Below are 26,545 nucleotides of genomic sequence, written 5' to 3'. Positions count from 1 at the left end.
TATAACATTCATCATTCACTACCCATATCCTAAAATTAAACTGTTCCAGTCAATTATTCTGAATATTGACAATGACTCTAGAAATTCCCAAGATGCCTCTAGAAGACAAAATACTCTCCCTGAAAATCACTGAGCTGAAATAAATTTCTCCAATTTACAAAAGCACTCATCACTTTTCACCCAACCATGTACTAGTACGTCTAGCATTTTGTCATCATAATTAATAAATTCAAATAAATTGTAATATATATGTGTACATTGATATTGAGTACTAAGAGAAATGGCTATCAGATTGAAAGCTTTTCAGTGAGTACATCAATTTTGCTAAAATATCAATTTTGATGAAAATTATAGTAACCTATAAATGTTATTGATATCTTGAAAATATGTAAATCTAAAGAAATTTTCTTTGAGAAATCAAATTGGACTAAAATAATTTATGAATGTATTGCTAACTGTATTAAATATATACATTTTAAAATATAAATGGGAAACAAGTGAATAATATGATAAAAAGTAAAAAGCAGAAGTCTACTAGGTAAAATTATATAAGTTAAAAATATGATCTAATGTGAAAATATTATAATTATTAGTTTTTTATCATTTATGTTTTTAATGAAAAAAATTCTAGGAATAGAAAAACTAAAATGTATTCCTTTACACATTATCCTGAATCCTAAAGTTATGACCCAAATACCTTATAAACTGTGGATGCTCAATTACTGTTGCATTAATATGGTCAACAAATGCATTTTAAACTTGAACAAGCTATGCTTAAGACAAAGGTCACCTTTTAAAGATTCTGCATAAAAGGCTGCATGAAACTCCAAGTCTTAGAAAATAATTTGAAAAGCAATGCTAAAAGGTTATACCTATAAAAACGATTTAAATATAAATTTAAATAAAAATCTGGCTTAGGTAGTATAAAACTATATAACATGCGCAAATCATTTTATTGTTTGAGATATGAAATTGAAGTATGAAAAGTCATAAAACCTGAAGCTATAATATGGTCAAACTTTAATTTTAAATATATAACTTATGTATTTGGGAAAAATATGTGAGAGATAATTGTGTATAGATGAGTTAAATTTCAACCCATATGAAACTTGAAACTTTATTATTCAAAAATGCTTCATTTAATGAAGTTTGTTATAATAATTTTGGTATGTGTATGGGTAATACAATGATATGTACTCTAGAATTGCTTAAATGAATGATTTCTATATCATTTTACTATAAGGATTTAAGAACCAAGATTATTTGGTTTTCTAGAGCATAATAAAGAGAGAAAATGTATCAGTGTATGTAAGTGCCTTAGACAAAAAGATTTAGACACTTGATCTAGTGGTTTCAAGACTGGCCCCAACCCAAAAATACATTCAATATGACACTTTCATATGCAGTTCAATATCTTTTTTGCTTTAAAGGTAAAAATATACCCACATAAAACTTTTACTTGAAGGCAGAAAAGTTTGCATAGTATAGCCAAAATAAATAAATAAACCTAAAACCAACTATTCAACTTGTTAATAAAATCACAGACATCACGGCAGAAATTACAATAGTCTTAGAATAAATAATTATTAGACTTTTGGGATCAGAAATAATTTAAGAAAATCCTGGTCAAATTATACTATACTTTTGTGCCAAATTCACATAAAGCTCTATTTTTACAAGCCTCCTGACTCTACAGAAATAGTTTTTGAAACTTCACCTGATTTTCTTATGGACTTTTAGATTCTACACTTTGAAACAGAACTCTTACTTATAACTGAAAATTACGTTTTGGATATATTTAACATTACACAGAAAATGTGAATCTCCTAAAATAGCCTGTAAAGGAAACAGGTTAAATTTAAAACTTCCAGAAAGAAAGCCAGAAGACACACTGCTATAATCAAGCAACTTGTATGTTCAGAAAGTGAAAAAAATAATTACTTTAGTACTTTAAAAATGTGTTCACTTTCTAAATGAAACAGAAGAACCATGAGATGTGTTCTGAAGAGTATATAATCTTACCTATGTATAGTACATTACCTGGGGACAGGTATCATGTCTCATTGTCATAACATTTTGAAAAATATCTTCCAGTTAGAGGAGATTCAATAAATAATAAACGTATGAATGAATATATTTCATTCTGTTATGATATTTCTGGTAGCAAGTAGGGATTGGTGACTTAGACATAAATTTGAGGCTTCAAAAACAGGTGGGAGTCATGAACACTTCACAGTCTGGGCATGGTATTAAGAAATTAACATCCCAGACTTAGCAAATCTTTCCTGGTCTTAAGTAACAATATGGCTGGTATGATTTAGTCTTTGGCTCATTCAACATTTTATAAACTCCCAGAAAAATTTTTTGAAGATTTCAGGGCAAAAAAAATGTGGTAATATGCAGACCTGTTTGAAATACATCATTTATATGATGAATTTTAATCTGCACCCATTTAAAATACACTTTAAAAGAAAATGTTTATACGTTATTCATTAACTTTGTGTCTGTTAACATCATCAACATTATTAGTGTCTATCATTATAATACTATCATTATTTTGCCTTATAAATTGAGTTTAATTGAAAAATTTCTCCATCCCGAAATCACAAAGATATTTTTCTACATTTCTTTCATTTATATCGTCATTTTACCTTAAACTTTTAGATCCCTATACACATTTAGAGTCTACTTCTATATAAGGTATAAGGTTGTAATCCAGTTTCATTTAAGGTCTCATTATGAGCCATTTCCTCAATACCATTTACTAAAGAACCCTGTATGTTCAAATGAAATTATAGCCAAATTTCTCATATATTGAATTCCCGTATATACTCGGGTTGTTGTCAGAGCTCTCTGTTGACCCATTATTATTTTTTTTCCTTTAAAGGCACCCATATGTGTTATGTAGTCTGTCATGTCATATGGTTCATGAGATCCCACCCCATTAGTCTTCCTTTTCAAAGATGACTTCATAATTTAGAAAATATTATTCATAAATATATATAATATGATCATTAGTTTCTAAAATAACTTGCAATATTTTTACTATTGCATTAAATGTGTGAATTAATTTGGGAAGAATTAATATTTTAGCTAATTTAAGGCCTAATATTTAACTCCATGCATTATATTTCCATTTATTCAGTGTATATATAATTTTCTCTTTTTCATTGAGCTTAGTGGTATATAGAGTGTCTTTTTAATGGAGAATTAGAGCATCTTTTTTTTTAATTCTAAAGATTTTGCATATCTTTTGACATTATAACAGGTGGTATCACACATATAATTTCTAGATATTGCAACTGATATAGAGAAATTTAATTTTATATAAAATACTGGTATCTGCAACATTTGTTGGGCTCCATTGTTAGTATTAATTATGAGACAATATCAAGAACTCATTAAAGTGTTGATAAATTACAAAAATTTTGTAATTTATCCAAGGTTCTCTGGATATCAAAAAATAATGGCAAACAAAAGAGAATCACAAAATCAGAAAAAAGGAAATAACATCACAAAACGAAGGATAATTTTCTTAATAAATAAAAAAGCTTCTGAAAATCATTGTTTCATTAAACAAGTATTTGTTGAGCACTATTCTATGTGTCTTTTGTGGCTTACTACTTTTCCTTATCAAAATGTTTTCAATGTTTATTCGTATTGAAGCACATATCAGTAATTCATCTTTGTCTATTGCTGAATAACATTTCATTGTATGGATATAACAAATTTTATATATCCATTCATCAGTTGATGGTCATTTGGGTTGTTTCAAATTTTTGACTCTTTCGAACAAAACTGTAAACATTCACATACAAATTTTTGTAAGAACATATATTTTCAATTTTTTGAGTATATACTAGAAGTAGAATTGCTGGGTGTAAAGTGTTATCTCATTGTTTTGATTTAAAATTCCAGTCTTTCAGCCTTCCACCGTAAAGTATAATGTTAGTTATGTTTCTTCATTCTTCTTATTTTTTTTAACTTCTCTTATCAGATTGTGGAAGTTCCCTTTTATTCTTTATTTGTTGAGTGTTTGTTTCATAAAGTGTTGTGAGATTCTGTAATACAATTTTTTTCTCCATCTACATTATCATGCATTTTCTTCTTTATTTATTCTATTGATACATTAAATTACATTAATTGATTTTAAGCCACTAAATCAAACTTATATTCTTACGATAAATCTCACCTGGTCATGCTGTATAAACCTTTCTATATGTTGCTGAATTTGGTGTGGTATCACCGTGTTGAGGATTCTTGTGTGAATTAATTTGGGAAGAATTAATATTTTAGCTAACTTAAGGCCTAATATTTAAGTCTATGCATTATATTTCCATTTATTCAGAGTATATACAATTTTCTCATTTTCATTGAGCTTAGTGGTATACAGAGGGTTTATAGTGCTATATAGATGGATTGAAAACATAGATTTGCCTATAGTTTTCTTGTGATTTGTCTGGTTGTGCTATTGTAATATTGGCCTCATAAAATGAGTTGGGAAATGTTCTCTTCTCTTCTATTTTTGGAGGAGGTGGTGAATAACTACTCTTAATTTTGCTTTAAATATTTGTTACAATGTCTCAGTGAAGTCATCTAGGCATGAGCATTTCATAGTGTTAATTTTTGTTAGTTTGTTTAATTACTGATTCAATTTTTTACTTGTTATAGGTTAGATTTCCTATTTCTTCTTGAATCAATTTCAGTAGTTGGTATTTTTCTATTTTATCGAAGTTAACTAATTTTTTTAATTTACAGTTGTTCATAGCATTTCTTTATAATTATTTTTCTTTCTGTAATTTCAGTAATATTTTATATCTTATTCCTGATTTTAGTATATTTGTTAATGTTTAAAACAAATGAAATTTTGTTTTTTGATATTCTTTATTGTTTATCTATATTTTATTTTATTAATTTTACTCTACATTTTATGATTTCCTTCTTTCTACTTATTTTATTTAGGTTTAGTTTCCTCTCTTATCCATTGTGTTGTGGAAGTTTAGGCTATTGAGGTATTTACGGCTATAAATTTTATTCGCAGCACTGCATCACCCACATCCCATGAGTTTTGGTATCCATTTTCAATAATCTCAAAGTCTTTTCTAATTTCTCTTGCAATTTCACTTTGATTCATTGTTTAATAAAGATTGTGTTATTTAACTTCCATGTAATTGTAAATTTATCAAGTTACTTATTGATTTTGATGTTTAATCTCATTCAATTTTGGTCAGATAATGTCCTTTTTATTATTTCAATTTTTTGAAATATATTACAGCTTGCTTTATAGCATAGCATAGGATATGATCTATCCTGGAGAGTGTGCCATGTACATTTAAGAAGGTTATTCTGCTGTTGTTGGGTAATGTGTTTTATAGCTATCTACTATTTCTAGATGATTTATAGTGTTGTTTGAATCTCCTATATCTTAGTTGATTTATAGCCAAGTGTTATATCTGCTATTGAAAGTAGAATATTAGAGCCTCTAATTGTTATTGTTGAATTGGCTATTTCTCCCTTAAATTATTTTTTAGCTTCATTATTTTGAGGCTCTGTTGTTAGTTGTGTATATACATATATATATACACACACATATATGTTTGTAATCACTACCTTTTCTGATAGTTTGACTCTTTTATAATTATAAAATATCTTTCTTTTTCTCTACTAAGTGTTTCATTTTTTCTCTTAATATCTATTTTTTCCCTGATGTTAGTATAGGCACTCCAGTTTTCTTCTTGATGCAGTTTGAATGATATTTTTTTTTATTGCTTTACTTTCAGCTTATTTGTATCTTTGAATCTAAAGTGTCTTCCGTAAACCATATATATATATATACACACACACATATACATAAAGTGTATCTTCTATAGATCATATATAGTTGACTAAATCAGAAAACAGCCAGTCTAAACATCTCTAAATTTTGACTGAATTTCTGAGATCACTTTATTTAAATATTTTTGATATATTTGAATTTATGCCTGCCATTTTACTTTTTGTTTTCCACATGTCTTATATCTCTTTTGTACCTGTATTTTTTTTCATTGTAATTATTCTAATACTAGTTTCTTTTATACTAAGTAAATCTCTAGGGCAATATTTTATTTTATTGTATTTATTCTCTCGTGATAGGGTCTCACTCTGTTGCCCAGGCTGGAGTGCAGTGGCACAATCATAGCTCATTGAAACTTCTAACTCCTGGGCTCAAGTGATACTTCTTCCTCAGCCTCCCAAGTAGCTAGGGCTAGGAGTACAGGTGTGCACAACCACACCTGGCTGATTTTTTAAATTTTTTGTAGAGACAAATTATCACTATGTTGCCCAGGCGGGTCTCAAACTCCTGGCCTCAAGCTATTCTCTTGCCCTGGCCTCCCAAAACACTGAGATTACAGGCTTAAGTCACTGTGCCAGACCCTGAGGGCAACATTTTAATTTTGTTAATGCTAATTTTACTAAAGCATATGAGTTTTTGTTTGTTTTGTTGTTGTTTTTTGTAGTTGCTTTGGAGCTAATCGTACACATCTTAACTTAGCAGAATTTACCACAGATTTATGCTAACTTAATTCTACAATGACATAGAAAAGTTATTTCTATACAGATATATTCCTTCTTCCCTCCTTTTATTGTGCTAGAATTGTTATACATAACATGTATTATGTAACATAATATATAATAACTATATATGTATATGTAAGTGTTTGTTATGGAAATTCCAATCATTTTAATCAACAAAAACATTGTTACCATGAAACAGTTCGATGACTATCAATTTAATTATAACTTTTTGAAATGTGATATTATCTGCGCAAATGATACATAAATACCTGGGTCTTTTAATTTCATCTTTACAAATAGCTTCATGTTGACACTCATTTTCTTGATCATCAGTTGTATTTTCCAGATACATGTTGCCAGCCCATCTGAGAAAACATAGATACCGATATTCCTGACTGTCTTCTTCACTCAAACAACTGCATCCATTTGCACAAATCTATAGCAACAAAAGAAGTAAAAATGTTATGAATTCCCATCACTTACTACAATATTACAATTGTGACCTGAGAGATCACGATAGATGCCTCTCTGTCTACTAAGATGAAACCTAGGGTTAAGGAAACAGAAGGTAACTATTGGACAAGGGTTCAAAGCTTGGCTGGCACAGCAATTCCCTAAATTTCTAGAGCTACAAGAAAAACCACACCCTTGCTAAACTCCCTAATAGGAGCTATCAGTCAAATTGTCATTTCATTTCTAACTCTGATTTACAACCAAGGCCACCATAACCCTTATCAGACAGAGAATCGCCTTACAAAACACTTTTCTGATAAGCAATTGTAGGCCTCAAACCAGTTTCAGCCAGTTTATACAGACAGGACATAAACTGTCTTTGTGTCCTATAGTTCACTTTTTTTATGTGAACTGCCAAATTCCACCTCATTTTAAAGCTAAAACCCTGCTTCAAAGAGAACATGGGATGTATGTTACATACATGTTTACTCATTGAACATGTGCTTGCCTGTCCCCCATAAATATGTATTGCTTTCCCCACAAACTTGCTGAATATGTCTGACTCTATTTTGAACACAGACCTTATGAGGCACAAAAATCACCTTGCCCTTTACCACTTCTAGGAGAGCACCCTGGGTCCACATCAGAGATGAAGTTTTCCCAGTTATATTATTTTGCTCTGTTTCCTCAGCCAAATCTCATGTTGAATTGCGATTCTGACTGTTGGAGGTGGGGCCTGATGGGAGATGATTAAATCATGGGGGCAGTTTCCCCCTTGCTGTTCTCCTGATACTGAGTGAGTTCTCCTGAGATCTGGTTGTGTAAAAGTATATAACACCTCTCCCTTTACTCTCTCTCCTGCTGCCATGTGAAGACCATGCTTGCTTCCCCTTCACTTTCTGCCATGATTGTAAGTTTCCTCAGGCCTCCCAGCCATGCCTCCTGTAGAGCCTGTGGAACTGTGTGACAATTAAACCTCTTTTCTTTATAAATCACCGAGTCTCAGGTAGTTCTTTATAGCAGTGTGAGAATTGACTAATACACCCAGTTAGCAAACTGATATCACAAATAAACTCTTCTTTCTACTGTTTAGTCTTTTTGGTAGTCTTTTGGATGACACAATCATTTCAAAGTTTGAATTTCAAGCTTTCATTTATTTGTTGAAATAATATGTTTCTTCAGCAAAGGTTAAAAAAATCAGCTTTGATTTATGTCAAAATCATTTTTAATAGTCAAATTGTTTATACTCAAATTGTGACAGAAATATATATGTATGTGTAAATATATGTATGTATATATGTATTGAATATATGTACATTTATTACACAATTTTTTAAAATTCCATTTTATTTTAACCAAATTTTTATAGACATTATTTAAATACTAACTGATGTGATGGAAATAGCATTGTATTGATAGACAGATCCATGGAAAATCTATTTGTGGTTTTGCGAAATACTTTTATCCTTCAGTGCTTTACTTGTTTTCTCCTTTGAACTGATAGCAAAGCTTTACTGGATTCCTTATTAAAAGTAAATTAAATAATATCTTTCACACATATTTGTTTAATATTTTCATAAAGTTATGATGCTGTGTTTTATTGAAAATTATATTTATATTTTTAACAGCTTTAAACATCTTCCACAGATATGCCCAGTGGATTCACCTGATGGTTAGGTAAACTGTCAGAAGAGAAATGCACTTCTTATGGAGTGCTTAAACGCAGGTATATATTTATATATTTACATATACATATATTCCTAATTTCTACAAGTAAATTCAAATGACAATAGAATTTTACTATCTTTAAAATCATTTCTCTGCATATTTTCACATTTTCTTTTTGGTTTTGGTTCATAGCCAACAAGTTATTTTCCATCTGTAGCAACAAAGATTAGGAATTTGGTTTCATGGTCTGATCCTTTATTGATATCTACATAGATGAATGTTTCATAGAGATTCACTCTCTGTTGAATTAGAATCAAATGAGAATCTGTCTTTTCACTTTTTACATAGAGCTCAAAACAAGTAAGAAAGTCAAATCTACTAGGAAGTAGAATAGTTCTTTGACATGAACAGATAATAAAGTGTTAATTACACTTGCCCCAAGTCTAAAATATTACAATTGAAGCTATAAGTTTTCTCTGTGTCTGTATGTCTATGTGTTTGTAATTCACAAAGGCTTTCATTTCTGTTTGAGTATGTAATGATTTTCTACATCCAGAGGATATTAGTTGTAAAGTTTTTTTTCAATTAAAGGAGCACTTTTATAACTGGCTTACAAATTTAATAAACACTCGTATAAGAAGCAACAAATTCTAGCATTTTATGACAGTACTTTATTTTTCTATCTATCTCTATCTCTATATCAACAGGTAGTTTAGCTTCCTGAGATTTGAGACTATATTGAACATTGTAACTTACTGTGCTTTTCTTTAAAAAAAGAGAATATTCTCTTTTGTTACCTCAGAAAAATTACCAAAGTTAGAAAGTTGACTTGGCTATAAAGCTATATTTTCTAGCTTATAAGCCTTATTCAAAATTTGTTAATTTTTAAAATATTCTTTATGGAAAAATGCCTAATGTATCATTTCTGCACCTTATATATAATTAGAAAATATGAAACACCAAAACTTCAAATTACCCATTGTATTTTTAATAATTATATATCTATATTACAAAATAATACATAATGAAATCTTGAAAGAGAGCAATATTTTAACAAGGAATATTAGTATGGAATTTGGAATAGGACAGACTTACTTCATATAACCATGTGCTTTCCCTTTTATTTTCAAAATAATTATTACTGGGATTTAAGAAAATCTGAAAGAACTAAAGTTGAATAATGAGTTTTTCTCTTGGCTATACCTCAAAAACCACATAACATTTTTTCTAAGGGATGTGATATGAACACCTAAATTATATCTAATGCTCTGGTTGAGATGCTTTTATTAAATGGAAAAGATGGTGAATTATTTTATGCTGCAGTTATGTACTATATCTAGGACTAAAAAATAATTTTGGATTTCAACATGATTTCTCATCTGTTCAGGTAGTCTAGACATCTACTAGAATTTTGGTTTTCTATAAAATTTACAGATAAGAAGTCTCTCAGAAAAATTAGCAAGAGAGTAAATTATATCGGTAGACATATAGAAACTTGAATCTGCCTTGTAAAGCAGAGGAAAGATTTCTCAACTTTGTGTATACAGAGAATCAAAGATCTGCTTAAAGGAGTCCATTAATCTTTAAAATTTTTATACAAAAAATTATATTAAACATTCTATCAAAACATTACATCAAACGTGTTAACAAACTTTGGACTGAATAGGGGTCGGCAACCCTAACTCCTGTATTTCACAGGTCAACTGTATATATATTATGTACATAAAATATATAATTAATTATTAAACTTTGATTGCACAAAAACCTCCATATTACAAAATACACACAAATTAAATTAGAAGTTTTATTCTAGATATTTTAAAATGTTTACTTGATGAAGGAATGCAATAAAATCATGATTTTGGGCAGTGGAAGATCTTTTCTTCCCGAAGGAAACAGAAGTAAAACAAACGGCTGGAAATTCCCTTTTTGATAATTCATTACTAGTAATGTATATACATAACACAATATTATTACCCCAAAGTCACTTCATCTGTAGAGAAATTAACCTTCCTGAAGGATATTTATAACATACTTACAGAAAATGTTCTGCATAGGTAAATAAACAACTCTAGTTAAATAATGCCAGCTATCATTTCAGGGAATATCGTGTAATTTTCTAGAAATAATTTTGTCATATCCACATTATATTAGTACATAAGGTCACTTGGCAAAGGACTCTGTGGGAAAAAATTCTGTAAGATCTAATATATGCCCTTTATTTTGCCATTTTGACTCTTGTTATTAAATAGATAAATAAAGTGACTTCAGAGGTGAAAGTGACTTTTCTTAATCATGAAAGGTAGAAAGCTGGATCCTTAAAATAATATCTGTCAAGGTAAAAATTGCACCAAAGTTAGATAGGTAATTAAATTTTATTAAAGACTATTGAAATAAGGGAGAGAAACTAAACTCAATTCTCCAAAAATAGGAAGCAGGAGAGATTTTAATTGCGAACTTGAACTAATAAAAAATGACAGCAGTCCTCCCTTATTGTTGGTTTCACTTTCCATGCTTTCAGTTACCACGGTTCAAAAATATGTTAGTGTGGTTTAGTAAGACATCTTGAAAAAGAGAGACCATAGTCACATAACTTTTATTATAGTATACTGTTATAATTGTTCTATTTTTATTAGTAATTGTTGTTAATCTCTTTTTGTGCCTGATTTATAAATTAAACTTCATCATAGGTATGTATGTATAGAAAAAAAATACAGTAAATACAGGGTTTGGTACTATTCACAGTTTCAGGCATACACTGGGGTCTTGGAAAGTATCCCTGCAGTTAAGAGGGAAGACTGTTATACTTGATGTCACTGGAGAAGAGTTTGATCAATGAAATGTGTCAAGCAGATTGAGTTATTATTGAGTTTGCAAAGATTTTGCTCTGTGAGTAGGCCTTCTGTAGAGTACACAGGGAAGTAAGAGTACTATTTTCTTTGATGTTTACATTTCAGAGACATGGTTCCAAGGTCCTTGATAAAGACATCCCATGCATCCTTAAACTGGCAAGAGGTTGGAAGAAGATTTACATACATTTCAAAAAGGCAGATAATTTACAACTGCAAAAATTTTAAAGTACATCCTATAAGAAAAAAAGAGTGCAGGGGCCTGTAGGCAATAAGAAACCTGTCTGAAGTTTACTCAAGGTGAGGGAAAGAGGAAGGTTGTTTTGGCTCTATATTTAGCTAACTAAAAGGGAACAGATTTTAAAAATCATATCTGGATGAATTAAAGTTCAAATTTATACTGGATTAAGACCTAGTCATAAATTCTGAAATAAAATAAACTTGGTAAAAACCTTTCACATCCCAAATTTTAGTGCTCCATGGACTCTTCTACTTTGTTTGAAATTCACCTTCCCGTCCCAGTAACTCATAATAATATATAATTTCATAACATTTTTGTAGCAGGGGTGTAGAAAATAAGGTAAACTTATTTGTAATTATGTGTTTCCACTCCAGAAGCATTTGCATTTAAAAGGACCTCACTCAGAGAAGGAACACATTTTAATACAAAAAAAATTAAAACAACACTCTTGGAATTTCTGTCTTTGATGATGAAAACTAAAATAAACCTAATTTCCCATCATATGTTTCAAAATACTGAGAAAAAGCAAGACTAACTTACTATTTACTCTATGAAATACTTGCTTCTGGAACATAAGACTGTGAACCAACTAAAATAAGTTATTTACAAAAACTAACAGTTTGCACATCGAGACTCACTTTAAAGATTCTCAGTATATTGTGCCACCAATTCGAAGCTTTCCTTCATAAACTCTAACCAATCCCCACTAAATACCCTCTACAACTGACTCAAGGCTCTACACCAAATAAATAACTTTCCACAACTTCTCCCATCTGATGCACTACCAAGACTCTACTAAGGTGTTGTTTTCCCTTATTGAAAGAAGTCTAAAATAATTAGTTTTTCTCCATCAGCAGAATAGTCTGGTGGTCTTTTGGAGGGTAAAAAGTGAATAAATCCAAAGTTTCACAAAATCTCTTTAAAATGCCCTCACTCTCAAGGCTGGATAGCAACCAGTGCACTACGCTGAGACCACTGGATATTCTCTCCAACTGTGAAAGTGACATAGGTACAGTATCAAGTCTAAACTCCAATATTTTTCATCAACTTCACAAATGCCATGTTTCTGTTGTTTCTTAAGAATAAAAAAAATTCGAATATATATAAATAGGAAAACTCTCCGTCTTCATCACTTTTTCAGGTGAGTCTATAAGAGGAAGCTCAGCTGGGAGAGGAAAGTGTGGGTTCTATAAGTACATCATTCAAGTGTTCTAAATAAGCGATGAGTTCAGATGATCACATCACTCTAGTGTTCCTTTGGGCAACATTTTTATTGTCACCTTTTAAAAAATCTTCTAAACAGTCTTAGTTGATTTGAAATCGATAGATCTTTTGAATTTTCTGGAGACATGATATTGTACAAATGCTTGCTGACATAAGTTTTCACGGGTTCTTCTCAGTCTTTTATACCTGGACACCACACATTCCTCCCCTCATATTGTAAGCCATATACATATCTCTCTAATTGGCATAATTTCTCAAAGGACAATGTGAAATTGCAGTGACCACCCTGGGGAAATTTTGACATGAACAAGATTATTTATTTGACAGATCTAATAGAACAAAAAGGGAAAAATCCTCATGAGGAGATTCTCTGTCCTGTATATCTAATAGAGAGATTACTGTGTATTATACAAAACCTCCTCTTTCATTTTCATGCTTCTGGGATTAAGAAGCACTAGATTTTTAATTATATGGCTCTGTGGAATTGTCAAGTATGTGAGTTGTTTAAACTGTCTATAATAATTTGTTCTTGTGTGTTTGAAAATAGGTTTTTCTTCATTTAAGCATCTCCAATGCTGTTCAGAAGGGAGATAATCAAACTTTGCAATCATAATTTTACATCTACCAGAATCTAGATAAACTTCATTTATTCATTTTTCACTTTTTCTCCTTTTCTGTTTTGCTTAGAAAAAATAGAAATTAATTGATCATAAATATTTTTATAACATTCTATATTGCCATTCTAGGATGATTTTTCAGATAGTCTACATTTTACAATGAAAGGAAACGATTAACTGTGCTTTATTTACATGATTTCTCTTCCCAAATTTTAACAAATCAGGAAAAGCATTCATGTGTATGGGTAATATTGTTAGTCTTTTAGTTGAGAAAAAAATTGGGCTCCACAGAGCTTTGGCTTAATCCTAAAGTTCTGATTTTTCAAAATACATAAATACTGAGGTTTGCTTATTTATATTAGTACATATGTATTTATTTATTCTAAAGAGGTTTATTTATTTAAAAAGGACTCATGTAATTTTTAAATAAATGACGCTTCAGAAAAATTAGCCTGATTTAATTTAACTTTAAGAGAAATACTCTATAATTATGTCCTCAAATTGTCTGATTACACAATCTAAAATTGATATAATCGAAATTTTAAATAACAGATATAATTTAAAAGGGTTGAATCTTGTGAATTCTTACTAATTCTACTACACTGATGTATTAGAATGTTTTATTGATGATACTGCAAATCATAAGAACTTAAAATGATTGTGTAAGTTTGCAATTTCTAAATATTTAGTCAACATTAAGAACTTACACAGATATTTAATCAAATTAATCAAATTATTTTGGATGCCTGAACAATTAATCAAATTAATCAAATTATTTTGGTTGCCTGAACAATTCCTAATTAAGAAAATTATAAAAATATAATCTCTAAATATAGATTTAAATTACCTCTGTCCTTATAGAATGGAAATAAGGTGTGCAAATACAGTTGAAGGATGTGTATTTATATTTATTTTGCCTATGATAAAAGTTGTTAAAGTTATATAAAATATGTAATCATAAAGTAATAAAATAGCCAAAATGATCTTAGATTGCTATATTTGTGTATTTTCTTGAGTCTAAAGAAATTGTCTAATTTAATTAAAGTTGGTGATTTATATTATAAAAGGATACTGAGAACTAGAAATACATAAACAAAACAACAAATATGATTTGCTTGTTCCTAACAAAGGTTTACAGTTACTGAATTATTAAGTGTATTATAATATGTAACTATTTTTAATATACTGATAAAGCTAAAAGTCTTAAAGATAAAGCTGTAATGTAATCATCTATGTGTATAGTGATGTATATGTGATTGGCTAAATATATATATATGTAAGAACGTATTAAGCTTACTTCATATATTTATGACTTGTAAACATATATCAAAATATATTTTAGGGCATACTTTTAGATGTTCTGTGGTATTTGAAGTCTTTTTGCCTGTAGTTGTAATGCCTCTAGATGAATTCGAAGGAAATAGTGACTTGTATCAGTTTTTACAAGGTTGACTCAATATAAATTGATACATTAATAAAGAAAAGGGCTTATGAGTCTTTACTGAAATGTATACAATATGCAGAATTAAAACATGGCTTTCTTAAAATGACCAAATTAGGATGTATCAAGACAAGATAGGTTACAAATACTTTGTTAATTCTCTTTTGGGAAAATTCTTGAATCATTTTAACAAAAAGTTCCTACTCCTAAGTTGTTTAAAATGAAGATTCTTAAATTTTTCTTAATTATTGTTACATATTAAAAAATATAATCTTAATTTGTATAAGACAGTGGTGAGGGGATAAAAGGAGGGCCTCTCTTTTATTCTTGCCATAGGCCTCACAATTTTTAGTGATGGAACTGCCTAGAGATTAGAAATTATTTTCATTTATTTTTATTTATTTTATTTTTTAAGTAGCTTGCTCGTGTAAGAGATTAGAAATCTCTCAGAGATTTAAACATATCCAAAAGACAAATGCATTTCATTATGATCTGTAAGCAAAAAAAGTGGCATAATCACAACTGTATCTGAGAGGCTTTAGTCAGCCTGCAAATTATAACATTAATAAAGAACAAGAAGACTAGGAACAAAATGATTCTTCAAAATTTTTAATTTCCCATATTATAAATGTATGACGTAAATATAAATTTCCAAGTAGACTGTTGAGAATTTGTTTACGAAGTTATATTTAAACTATGCAAACTATATATTTTGAATATTGAAGAATCTGTAACCTAAACATTTCTAACTTTCTAAAAATCAGACAATTACAAGCTAAAGATAAAAATGAAAAGCAACTACATAAAATTACCTTACCTCTTTTGTGCCTTCATGTGGGAACCAACATGAAGAATTATTATCTTCAGGATCGTTCACATAGGTTGCATCTTCAGTGCAGTTTGCAGCCAGAAAGAAATAGGCATCAATAACCCCTTGGCACTTTTCACCTTCAGATCCTTTAAAAAAAAAGAGATAAAAAATTAAATAAACTCTTACAAACTTGAATTCAGAATGAATTATTAAGGACTGTGGTGAAATTACTTGAAAAGATAAACTTGACAACATCTGCCACAAAATAAGTTCCTGTATGCATATGATATTGAATTTGAAGAAGACCTCAAAGCCCAACACTCTCATTTTAAACATGAACTGAGAAATACAGCATCACAAGAAGAAGAAGAGACAGCTCCCAGGCCAATTCATTTTTTAAAATAATCAAATGTTGACTAAACTGTAATTAATAATTATAAGAAAGGATGGTAGAACGATAAAAAGAGCACTGTCCTATAACAAAAATAAAAGCAGAGATTGCAAAAGAGCAGAAGAAAGAAGTGACCTATATTCAAGAGAATGTGACCTATATTCAAGAGGAAAACTAAAATTTTAAGGCCCAGACCTAGAATTCTCAGACAAGGACTTTAAAATGATTATATTAAACTTTCTGAAAAATCAACAGGAAAAGATGAATAAAATAGATAATTAGATAAGGAATTAGGGGATGAGAGATTTTGAAATTGTAGGAAAAACCAAACAAAAAAATGGTAAATCTCAGAATTGTAGGGAAAAAGGAGTTAATTAAACTGGGCTGAAAACCCATTATTGGTCATTAATAGTGGTAATAAAAGAACATAGAAGACCTGATCCAATCTTTTTGTAAACATGACTACATCTCCTAGTAAACAAACAAAAAATATTTGTCAGAGGACAGTATTTATCTAAAGAATCTTTTAGCAAAATATCTCTGGCTTTGGATTGCTTATAGTAAACAAATCTAAACTCTAGGGACTCGCAAGGCATCATTTCTTGGAAAATAGAATGTAAGCTATGCATTTTACAACAGAGTTGTAAATTAGAAATGATTCATAAACTGACGTCTCCCTACCGTGTGAATATTTCACCAAGAAATCTCACTTATTACTGGAAAAAAGGAAGGAGCTAGGAACCAAGCACAATATCCCAAATCTCTTCAATCATATGTATGTAATTTGACTGTTTATAAATTTAAGATTACAGAAAATTATGGCTATGTTAATAAAACAATTAATGGATGAGATTATCAGATCAAACACAAGAGAAGAAAAGATCAGTAAATTTAATGATAGGTCAATAAAAATTCTACCTGTAACATTCTGAGAGTAATTAACTCAAACAGGATTATGCTAGCTCCATATAATTAATTGATATGTGTTCCTCCCTCTGTGTTTTTGTGCAAATTTATGTAGTATTAGAATGAATACTTTATTGAAAATTTGGAGAACTTTAATAGAAGGCCATATATTTCAAGTATGCTTTTGTGGGATGATTTTTAAAACTATTTTATTCAGTTATTTAAGAAATTGTAGGATTATTTAGAATTGAAATTTATGATTTGCTCAGTTTTTCCAACTAGTATTTTTTTAGAAATTTATCCATTTCATTTAAATTGTCCAATTTATTAGTATAAAGTTTTTCATAATGATGTATCTGACTAAACATTTGGATTTAACTCTTAACATCTTCCCTCTGCCTCCCAAGACCTCAAGAAAACAGAGAATTAAAAAAATAAATAAAACAAACGTTTTAACCCACAAAAAAGAGTGAGAAGATGAAAAAAAATGATACACTGACTAAATTAGCAGAAAGGCTACAGCCAAAACACAAGTGAGGGGACATAATTATGAAAAAAAATTGGACTAGCAGAAATACTGAGATGCTCTGGGTTTAAAAAGCATCTGAGAATCTGATACTAAGGTGGGCTCTGGAAACACGATTAGCTGGCACTGAGAGTCTCTCTCCCAACTCAGTGATCCAGATTATTATTCTAACTCCTCACTCAGCTTTACAAACAAACAATTTCCGAGATTTGTTTTCAGGAGTTAAAGAATCTCAGGAGCTCCTGCCTTAAGGATACCAAGCTCCTTGAGGGTCCCCTAGCGAAAGCCTAGTTGCCATCCTGCAACCCTGTCATAGAGCTCCAGTCATCATGGCCCATCCTTGTATGGTCAGTTTCCAGTCAGCCTTCTTAGTTCCTCTCCATTAAATATGATCACCCCACATTTGGCAGAAAGACTCCAAACGAGAGAGAACAAATCTTTATAAACAGTATTTACAGAAAACTGAGACACTAGGCAAAAAAGAAGAAAATTAAAACAAACAAAACTATAACATTTTTAGAGAGAGAAGAAAAGCCATTTTACCCTTATTGAAAAAAAAAAATGGCCGAAGTGTGTATAATTTAAAGGATGGAAAACTGCCCTAGATTATTACAAATATAGTAAAACAAATTAAAAATTCAAACTCATTTTGAGATATTCAATTGGAGGAATGGAGTAGAAAATAAAGCAATATGAAAAGAAATAGGAAAGAGAAAAGAAATTATGAGAAAACGAGAGGATGAATTTAGGAGATGTGATACCCAATTTTTGGAATTGGGGCTACAGAAAGAAACAGGAAAAAGGACTTTTTAGGGGAAAAAATACAGAAACTACCTAAAAATGGAAAGACCCATGCTTCCAAATAGAAGAGTTTAACAAGAGACAACAAGAACATACTATGTAAAAGTCTCAACATTGTGAAATTTCAGAACACTGAGCAAAAAACATGGAAAAGTGTTCCACAGAAATAAACACAAATTATATATAAAGAAGCACAAGGTTGTCTACTATACACATGATTCTACACTGCTGCATGCCTTTCTTTCACCTTATCATGTATCTCAGTCCTAGATGAATTCTACATTCATTTCCATATTTATGTTTATTTTTTTCTTAATAACCAATGATACCAGGTATAAAATTACACCTATATTATTTAGCATGTGGATGTATTCTCAATGATCAGAAGGCTAGGTCAAATGGTATAGAATTTGTAATATTGACGGATATTGCAAAACTATCCCACTTAGATATTATAGTGATTTTACATTATTGCCAGCAATGGATAGTCATTAAATTGTCCAATTCTAAAATTTTTACCAGGCTAAGAGGAGAAAAATTATATACTTACAGTGTTTTTTTAAATTTGCTTTGATTGCATTATGAATAGAGCTTAGCATTTTCCCCACATATTTAGGGATACTCTCTGTGTCTTCGTATGTAAACTGGGTGTTTATATTACTGACTTACCTTTCAGCTTTTTCAGTTTTTCCTTCTTAATTTCTAAGTTATTGATATATTCTCGATCCTAATCTATCTTTTGTGAAGTAAAATGTTTGTGCAGTGTTTCTTTTGCATTTTGATTTTTATGTCTTTCATAAGCAGATATTTTTACTTGTCTTGTAGTGAAATTCACCAGTCTTTTCTTTCTGACATTAACATTTTTAGTATTAACTATAAACATCTTCCCCATCCATTTTTTTTTGTTTGTTTTTCCCTTTGAGTTTTTGTGGGTAAATACTAGGTGTATATATTTATGGGTTACATGAGATATTTTGCTACAGGCATACAATGTATAGCAATCACCTCAGGGAAAATAGTGTGTCCATCACTTCGAGCATTTATCCTTTCTTTGTGTTACAGATAACCCAATTATATTCTTTTAATTACTTAAAAATGTACAGTAAATTATTGTTGCCTGTAGTCACCCTGTGGTTCTATCAGATACTAGATCTTACTAATTATATCTAATTATATTTTTGTACCCATTATCTATCCCCACTTCCATCCACCTCACTATCCTTCCAAACCTCTGGTAACCATCATTCTACTCTCTATCTGTATGAGTTCCATTGTTTTAATTTTAAGCTCCTACAAATACATGAGAACATGTGAATTTGTCTTTCTGTGCCTGGCTTATTTCACTTAACATAATGACCTCTATCTAGTTCCATCCATGTTGTTGCAAATGACAGGATCTCATTTTTTTCTATAGCTGAATAGTATTCTATTGAGTAAATATACCATATTTCCCTTACTCATTCATCTGTTGGTGGACACCCAGGTTGCTTCAAAATCTTGGCTATTGTGAACAGTGCTGAAGTAAACATGGAAGTGCAGATATCTCTTCAATATACTTATCCCCTTTCATTTGAGTATATACCTAGCGGTGGGATTGCTGGATCATATGGCAGTTCTATTTTTAGTATTTTTTAGGAACCTCCAAACTGTTGTCCACAGTGATTGTACTAATTTACATTCCCACCAACAGTGTACAAGGGTTCCCTTTTCTATACATTCCTGCTAGCATTTGTTATTGCCTGTCCTTTGCACTAGGGTGAGATGACATCTCATTTTAGTTATGATTTGCATTTATCTGATGACTAATAATGTTGAGCACATTTTCATATGCCTGTTTGCTATTTGCATATCTTCTTTTGAGCCACATCTATTTAGATCTTTTTTCCCATTTCTAAAAATCATATTATTATTTTATTCCTGTAGAGTTGTTTGAGCTCCTTTTGTATTCTGGTTATTAATCCCTTGTCAGACAGATAGTTTGCAAATATGATATACCATTCTGTGAGTTTTGTCTTTGTTGTTTCCTTTCTTCTACAGAAGCATTTTAACTTGGTGTGAGATCATTTGTCTATTTTTTGTTTGATTACTAGTGCTTGTGGGGTATTACTCAAGAAATCTTTGCCCAGTCCAATATGCTGGATAGTTTCCCCAATGTTTTCTTTTAGTAGTTTCATAGTTTGAAGTCTTAGATGCAAGTCTTTAATCCATTTTGATTTGCTTTTTGTATATGGTGAGAGATAGGGGTTTAGTTTCATTCTTCCCCCATCCAAATTTACAAAGCATTTCTCCAACATTCTCTAATATTTTTATACTTTCTTTTTTATGTATTAAAACTTTTATCTATTTCAGTTTAATCCAGAGAATGTTTAAAGGCATAAACAAGTCGAATTTTTTTTTCAGACGGCTATCCAGTTGTTCCATGTTAATTATTAAATAGTCCCTACTTATTCTAATAATCTGAGATGGCAGTTTTATTATATGTTTTTTCTTTCATGTTTTGGATTCATTTTGAGACTTTGTGTTTTGTCATATTTGTTGACTTGCATGCGGTGGTGCTATGCTTTTCATTAATGAAGCTATGTAATCTAATTTAATATATGGCAGAGCTCATTCTATACACCACTTGTCCAAACAATGCACTTTCGCAGAGTACACTTGGCTTTATTTGTCTTTTATTCCATGTGAACATTAAGAAATAAGATGTCAATTTCATAGAACACAAAAATAACACCATTATTTTATTAAAATCTCAATAAACCTACAAAATAATATGAAGAATTGAAATCTTTAAAAGTTGTATGTCCAGTATAATATAAGTTTTTCAGGGGGAAGGTTATTATTATTTTAAATTTACAGATGAAACCGTATGTATCATACATAAGGTTATGATTATGTATGTATGATATACAACATGATATTTTGAAGTATATACACATTGCAGAATGACCAAATCTAGCTAATTAACATATGCATTACCTCATATAGTTATCATGTTTGTGGTAAGAACACTTCTGAAATTATAAAACTCACTGGCAAAAGTAAACACATTGTAAAATTCAGAATACTCAAATAGTGTATGGTAGTGTGTAAATCACTAATATAATTAGTATGAAGTTTGAAAGAAAAAACTATTAAGAATAATAGTAGCTACAGTGTAATATATCTTTAGGATTTTCTTTCAGATTATGTATGCATGCGCCTATACTACAGCAATATCTAAAGTTTTCTCCATGTAGAAGTTGCATGTTTTTGTTACTTTTAGTCCAATGCATTTTAACATTTTAATTCTTGTTTGTAAGAAATATTTTCTTCCTTATGATTTAATTAGCTTTATTCTGTTTATTAAAGTTGTTTATTTCTAATTAGCTACTTAATTAAGAGAATTCTCTTTCAAAGCATGTAAAAATGCTTTAAAAACTTACTATTAAGTGATATGAATGAAAAATACTAAACCAGTTTTTTTAATACTCAGTTTTTTAAAAAGCCTTCAACTAAAGATTAAAACTAAAGTCCCTAAAATACTTAATAGATATATAAATAGCAGGCATTTGACAAAAGAAGACTTGAAGGTAGAACAATATACTAAGAAAAATAGATTTTGATAAAGATTGCTTTGTTGATACAGCATTTCCTATTTTCACAAAAATCGTTTAAAATTTAAGAAGTAACGTATAATGCATAGATTATAATTAATATTCTGGAAGGTGTTCTACCAGAAGATCCATTACTTTATAAAGGAAAAATAAAACTTTCAAAGTAAATATTTGTTTGCAATATCAACTCACAAATGCAACAATCACTATTTATTTAGAAAAAAAGTTCACTAGTACATGTTAAGTGTTTTAACTCTATGTTTAACTTGGATAAGCAAACTGAAATAATGACATGCTTCAAGAAGAAAGAGATTTAAAAGAATTTCTCTTATTTTCTTTTTTTGTCTAGGATTTTGTCTTTTCTTAAGCATGATTCATATTGTCTTACTTCACTTCGCAACTCTTTATCCACTCTGTCAGTAGCTCTTTTCCTCAAACTTAATAATACACATAATGAACATAGATGATGACACTGAAAAGAAACAGTGCATGTCAGCTCTTTCTCAAGATGTGCACTGTCGACCAATTGTCCTTGAAGGGGCTTCTTCTAATTAATTACCATCCCTTCTCTGTAGAGCAATCATATTGGCAAGAATTGATTGGGCGTGTAAGACACTTAATTTAGTTGTTAGAAAAATCCCTTAATTAAAATAATTTTCCTGCTGGTAAAATTAATGCACCCCATGCAAAATTACCAGCATGATTTTAAAGTTCCTCTTCAATTACATTTTATATTTCATGAGGAAAAATAAAAGAAGATCTTAATGGCAGTTATCAAAAGAAATAAGAAGGAATTTTGCAATACGTAAAATGTATAATTCTATTTACATATTTTTCATTTATTTTAACTTCTATTTTGTTTTGAAAACTTGAGAAGTTTCACTGCTGAATCTTCATATTGAAATTCAAAATGAGTTTAAGTGTTTTACTTAAACATTCATTCGGTCTGTGCATTATCACACTGTTTCTTTTCCATTGGAAAGCCCAAGTCATTTAGATTCTCAGATGTAGCGGTCACATAATTTTAATTTTTGTTATAATTAGCTATATTCAGTAAGTTCTGTCCAGTAATTCAGGAAGGAATAATGATTAAATATGCATACACTGTTTTGAAGATAATTGCTTTCTTCTAAGTTTTCCATGAGTAATTTTAAATTTGTATTACACCACCCATTTTCTAAAACATATATTTGTTATTTTACTGCCATTCATAAAGTTGACTATATTTGCTCAAAGCTGATTTATCCATGAGCAATTTGACTTGCTATTATTCCTTCCATTTTCCCTCAAAAATACTTTTGCCATTTCATCATTGTGAATATGTTCCCTGTAGCAATTTATAGTTCTCAAAAGAAGTTTAATATTTAAAAATAACCAAACATATGAAAGCATTATTCCTACTATGAGACAAAGGAAAATGAAGTGCAAAAATGATGCAAGCACTGAAATATGTGAACTAATTTGGTTGTAACAGTAGAGAGCATTTCTCAATCTGCACATTGAAAGCATTTAGGGAACCTCAAAAAATACTCTGTCCATCTCACTACAATTCCAGTTTGATTGTTCTGTAATGAGAGTTCACCATTAGTATGTTTCAAGAGCTCCTTCAGATGATTCTAATATGTGGTCAGGGTTTAAAAACAACTGAACTGACACAATCCCTAAATAGTACTGAGGTTAATTCCTCTAACCTCAACTCTATTTATTTCTTTGTTTCGTCTGATTGTGTCATTTATAAAATAGTAAGTATTCATAACAGAGTCTCTGAAAGTTCCTTTCAGCATCAACATAGTATAATCAACAATGCTTTGCTCTCTTCTACCACTTTTGGTCTTCAGTGTGATCCGATTAATGAACTGATAACTATTTCTGTCACTAAAGGTTGTTAACTCTACAGTATACTATTTTATGAGCATGGTGAAATAAATTATCATGTTTTCTGTTTAAAAGGCTAATTGTTAGTTTACTTCAACACTGTTGTGATGTAATACAATGTTAGAAATTCAGCTGCTGTTGGTTAGCTGTTACTCAAAAACAGAGACATCAAACTGTTAATTTGCTGGTTGTTTGTAAACTGAAGTGCCAAAATATCACTGTCAGAGGAAATATTCTTTAAAAGAATGAAAATACCATATAGTCTTAAGAATGTAAATCAAATTTGCATCAGCTAAGTTAAATAATATTAGAAATGTAATCAAAGAATGACAATTAAGCTCATCAAAACAGATTGCGATAGAAATTGAAACTCTATAATATAAACAAAAACATATATGGGAACACAAGTGCTGGAATGATTTCATTTCAAGTGTGTAAGACAGAAAACTAGGAGTCCTGTTGACACCTTCATCACTTGCTATTTCCAATTCATAAACAAGATCTTCCATTTATTTCAAGCTTCCAGCATTATGACTCACATTATTACTCCAACCAACTCCCTAGCTTTTTTCCTTCTCTTCCATGTGTTTCTCTACTTGTTATAAACTTATCGAATGTGTCAAAACCTATAGTAATTTTCTATTCCTTTTAGAATAGAAATCAAAATATCTAACCCAGCATTTTAGTTCTGGCTTCACCCCCTCCATGGAATTGTTATTAGTCTTTTCTCACAGCCCCAGACAGGCCTTCAAAGAAGCCATTTCTTCTAATATAATGTTTTTACAAATACAATTCCCTCAACCCAGAATCCTCTCTTCTCCAACTTCTCTGCCATGACATTATTCTCTATATCTCTCTTCAGGGGTCATTTTCTCGTGGAAACCTTTTCTGGCAACCCAACTCAATATCTCAATTGCCAAGTTTTTTTTTTCTTTTTTTCTAAATAGGCTCATTGCTTATAAGCATTCATGGAATGCTACCTGTTCTCATAAGAGCATTTTGTTTTTAAATAAAATTACATAGTTATCACTGTATTTGTCCATTAACCACTCCCTTCCAACAAATGGATTTATGAAAGTAGGAAATAGCTCTAGTTTACTTCACTATTATCTCTCTTGTACCAAGTAGATTTCCTAGGATGTAGTCAGTGTTAAACATGTCAGTTAAAGGAATACATCAGAAAATAAGAGTATTAATTTTATTTTTAGTTTATATTATGTTTTGAGATGTAAAATACTTTGTGTGTTTAGAAAATGAATACGTGACTAGCAAATTTTGAAATGATTCAAGCAGATTGAAAAAAATTACATAAATTTGTTACCTGCAAATCCCAATTGCCACATGTATTCAAATTGAGCAGGACCTTTATCTTGGCAAATACCATGGAAGGTGACTCCACAGTAGCAGAGGTGTTGATGAATTAGGTAAACATTCTTCAAAAACCAACATGGATTTTTTGTGCACCCTGGAATGCATACATACTACAAAAAGGAAACAAGGAAAAATGGTAAATTGTTTTTTGATGTATTTTTCAATATATACATATAACATAAACAACTAATTTTTAAAACCACAGTGATTATAGAAAACTTTATGGGACACACATTTTATACTTCTCTTTATTTCTTCTATTTCTTTATCTTTTCTTTCTGTACTATCTTTTGTCATATCCATGTTCAAAAGCCTATATGATAATCTTTTAGCTTTGACTCACTCTCAATATACAGCAGTCCCTAATCTTCTGTTTGATGGGCTATAATACATCTTTCCCCTCACAAATTAAAAATACCTATGGTATAAATTAAGAGATACACCATTTAAAACACTTATAACAGTAGAATTAGCACAATAAATGTCATGGTGTGTTCAAATTAGACTTTTGCTATCATTTGAAAATAGTTGAAGATAATCAGGGCATATTGTCTAATAATATGATTTGTTTATGGTAATCTCCAGCATCTTCAAATACAAAAATCATATATAGTTATATCCACAATTGAACTAACTAAATGTAAACCATTTTAGGTCACATTGAGGTCATCACTAAGTTTTAGTACATGCTGCGCTACTTGGGTATTAGGAAGACATCAACCAGCATGAAATGTAAGCCCTAGAGACAAACTAGGGCTATGTATTCTCTTTAGGGCATACCCCTCAATTATTTCTACTTCTCCACGTTTTTTATTAACAAATCTCCCTTGAATTTGGCAGAGAAAAGCACAGCTGAGACATGCAGTACAAGGAATCTGACAGTTCCATTAATGAAATTACTACACTAAGTAAGCATTGTTCTGTTTCAAGTCATGGTGGTCTACCTGGATTTGCAATCACAATTTCCTAATTGCACAACAACCCTAAAGTATGAGTCAACAATAAATGTGAGGAAAAAAAAAATTGGCCAGGCGTGGTGCCTCATGCCTGTAATCCTAGCACTTTGGGAGGCCAAGGCGGATGGATTACCTGAGGTTGGGAGTTCAAGACCAGCCTGGCTAACAGGGTGAAACACTGTCTCTACTAAAAATACAAAAAATGAGTCAGGTGCAGTGGCGTGCACCTGTAATCCCACCTACTCTGGAGGCTGAGGCAGGAGAATC

General features: G+C 30.4%; 1 protein-coding gene across 3 annotated transcripts in view; it reads right to left on the bottom strand.

Annotated features, from left to right (window-relative positions):
- Window positions 1-26,545, bottom strand: part of LOC129398006 (protein eyes shut homolog) — a 573,864-nt gene that overhangs the window by 114,824 nt on the left and 432,495 nt on the right. For 2 of the 3 annotated variants that reach the window (XM_063605339.1, XM_055113814.2), the window contains 3 exons: window positions 25,273-25,432; window positions 15,866-16,005; window positions 6,825-6,991 (listed from right to left, as the gene is read on the bottom strand). In XM_063605339.1, coding sequence (XP_063461409.1) covers window positions 6,825-6,991; window positions 15,866-16,005; window positions 25,273-25,432 — 467 coding nt within the window. Of the gene's footprint in view, window positions 1-3,807; window positions 6,992-15,865; window positions 16,006-25,272; window positions 25,433-26,545 lie in introns of those variants that run through there. The other variant, XM_055113827.2, reaches the window with a different exon arrangement.

Source organism: Pan paniscus, chromosome 5 (genome assembly GCF_029289425.2).
Source record: "Pan paniscus chromosome 5, NHGRI_mPanPan1-v2.0_pri, whole genome shotgun sequence".
Lineage (NCBI taxonomy): Eukaryota > Metazoa > Chordata > Mammalia > Primates > Hominidae > Pan > Pan paniscus.
Note: the sequence above shows the minus strand (reverse complement) of the source record. Positions and strands in the feature narration are given on the sequence as shown.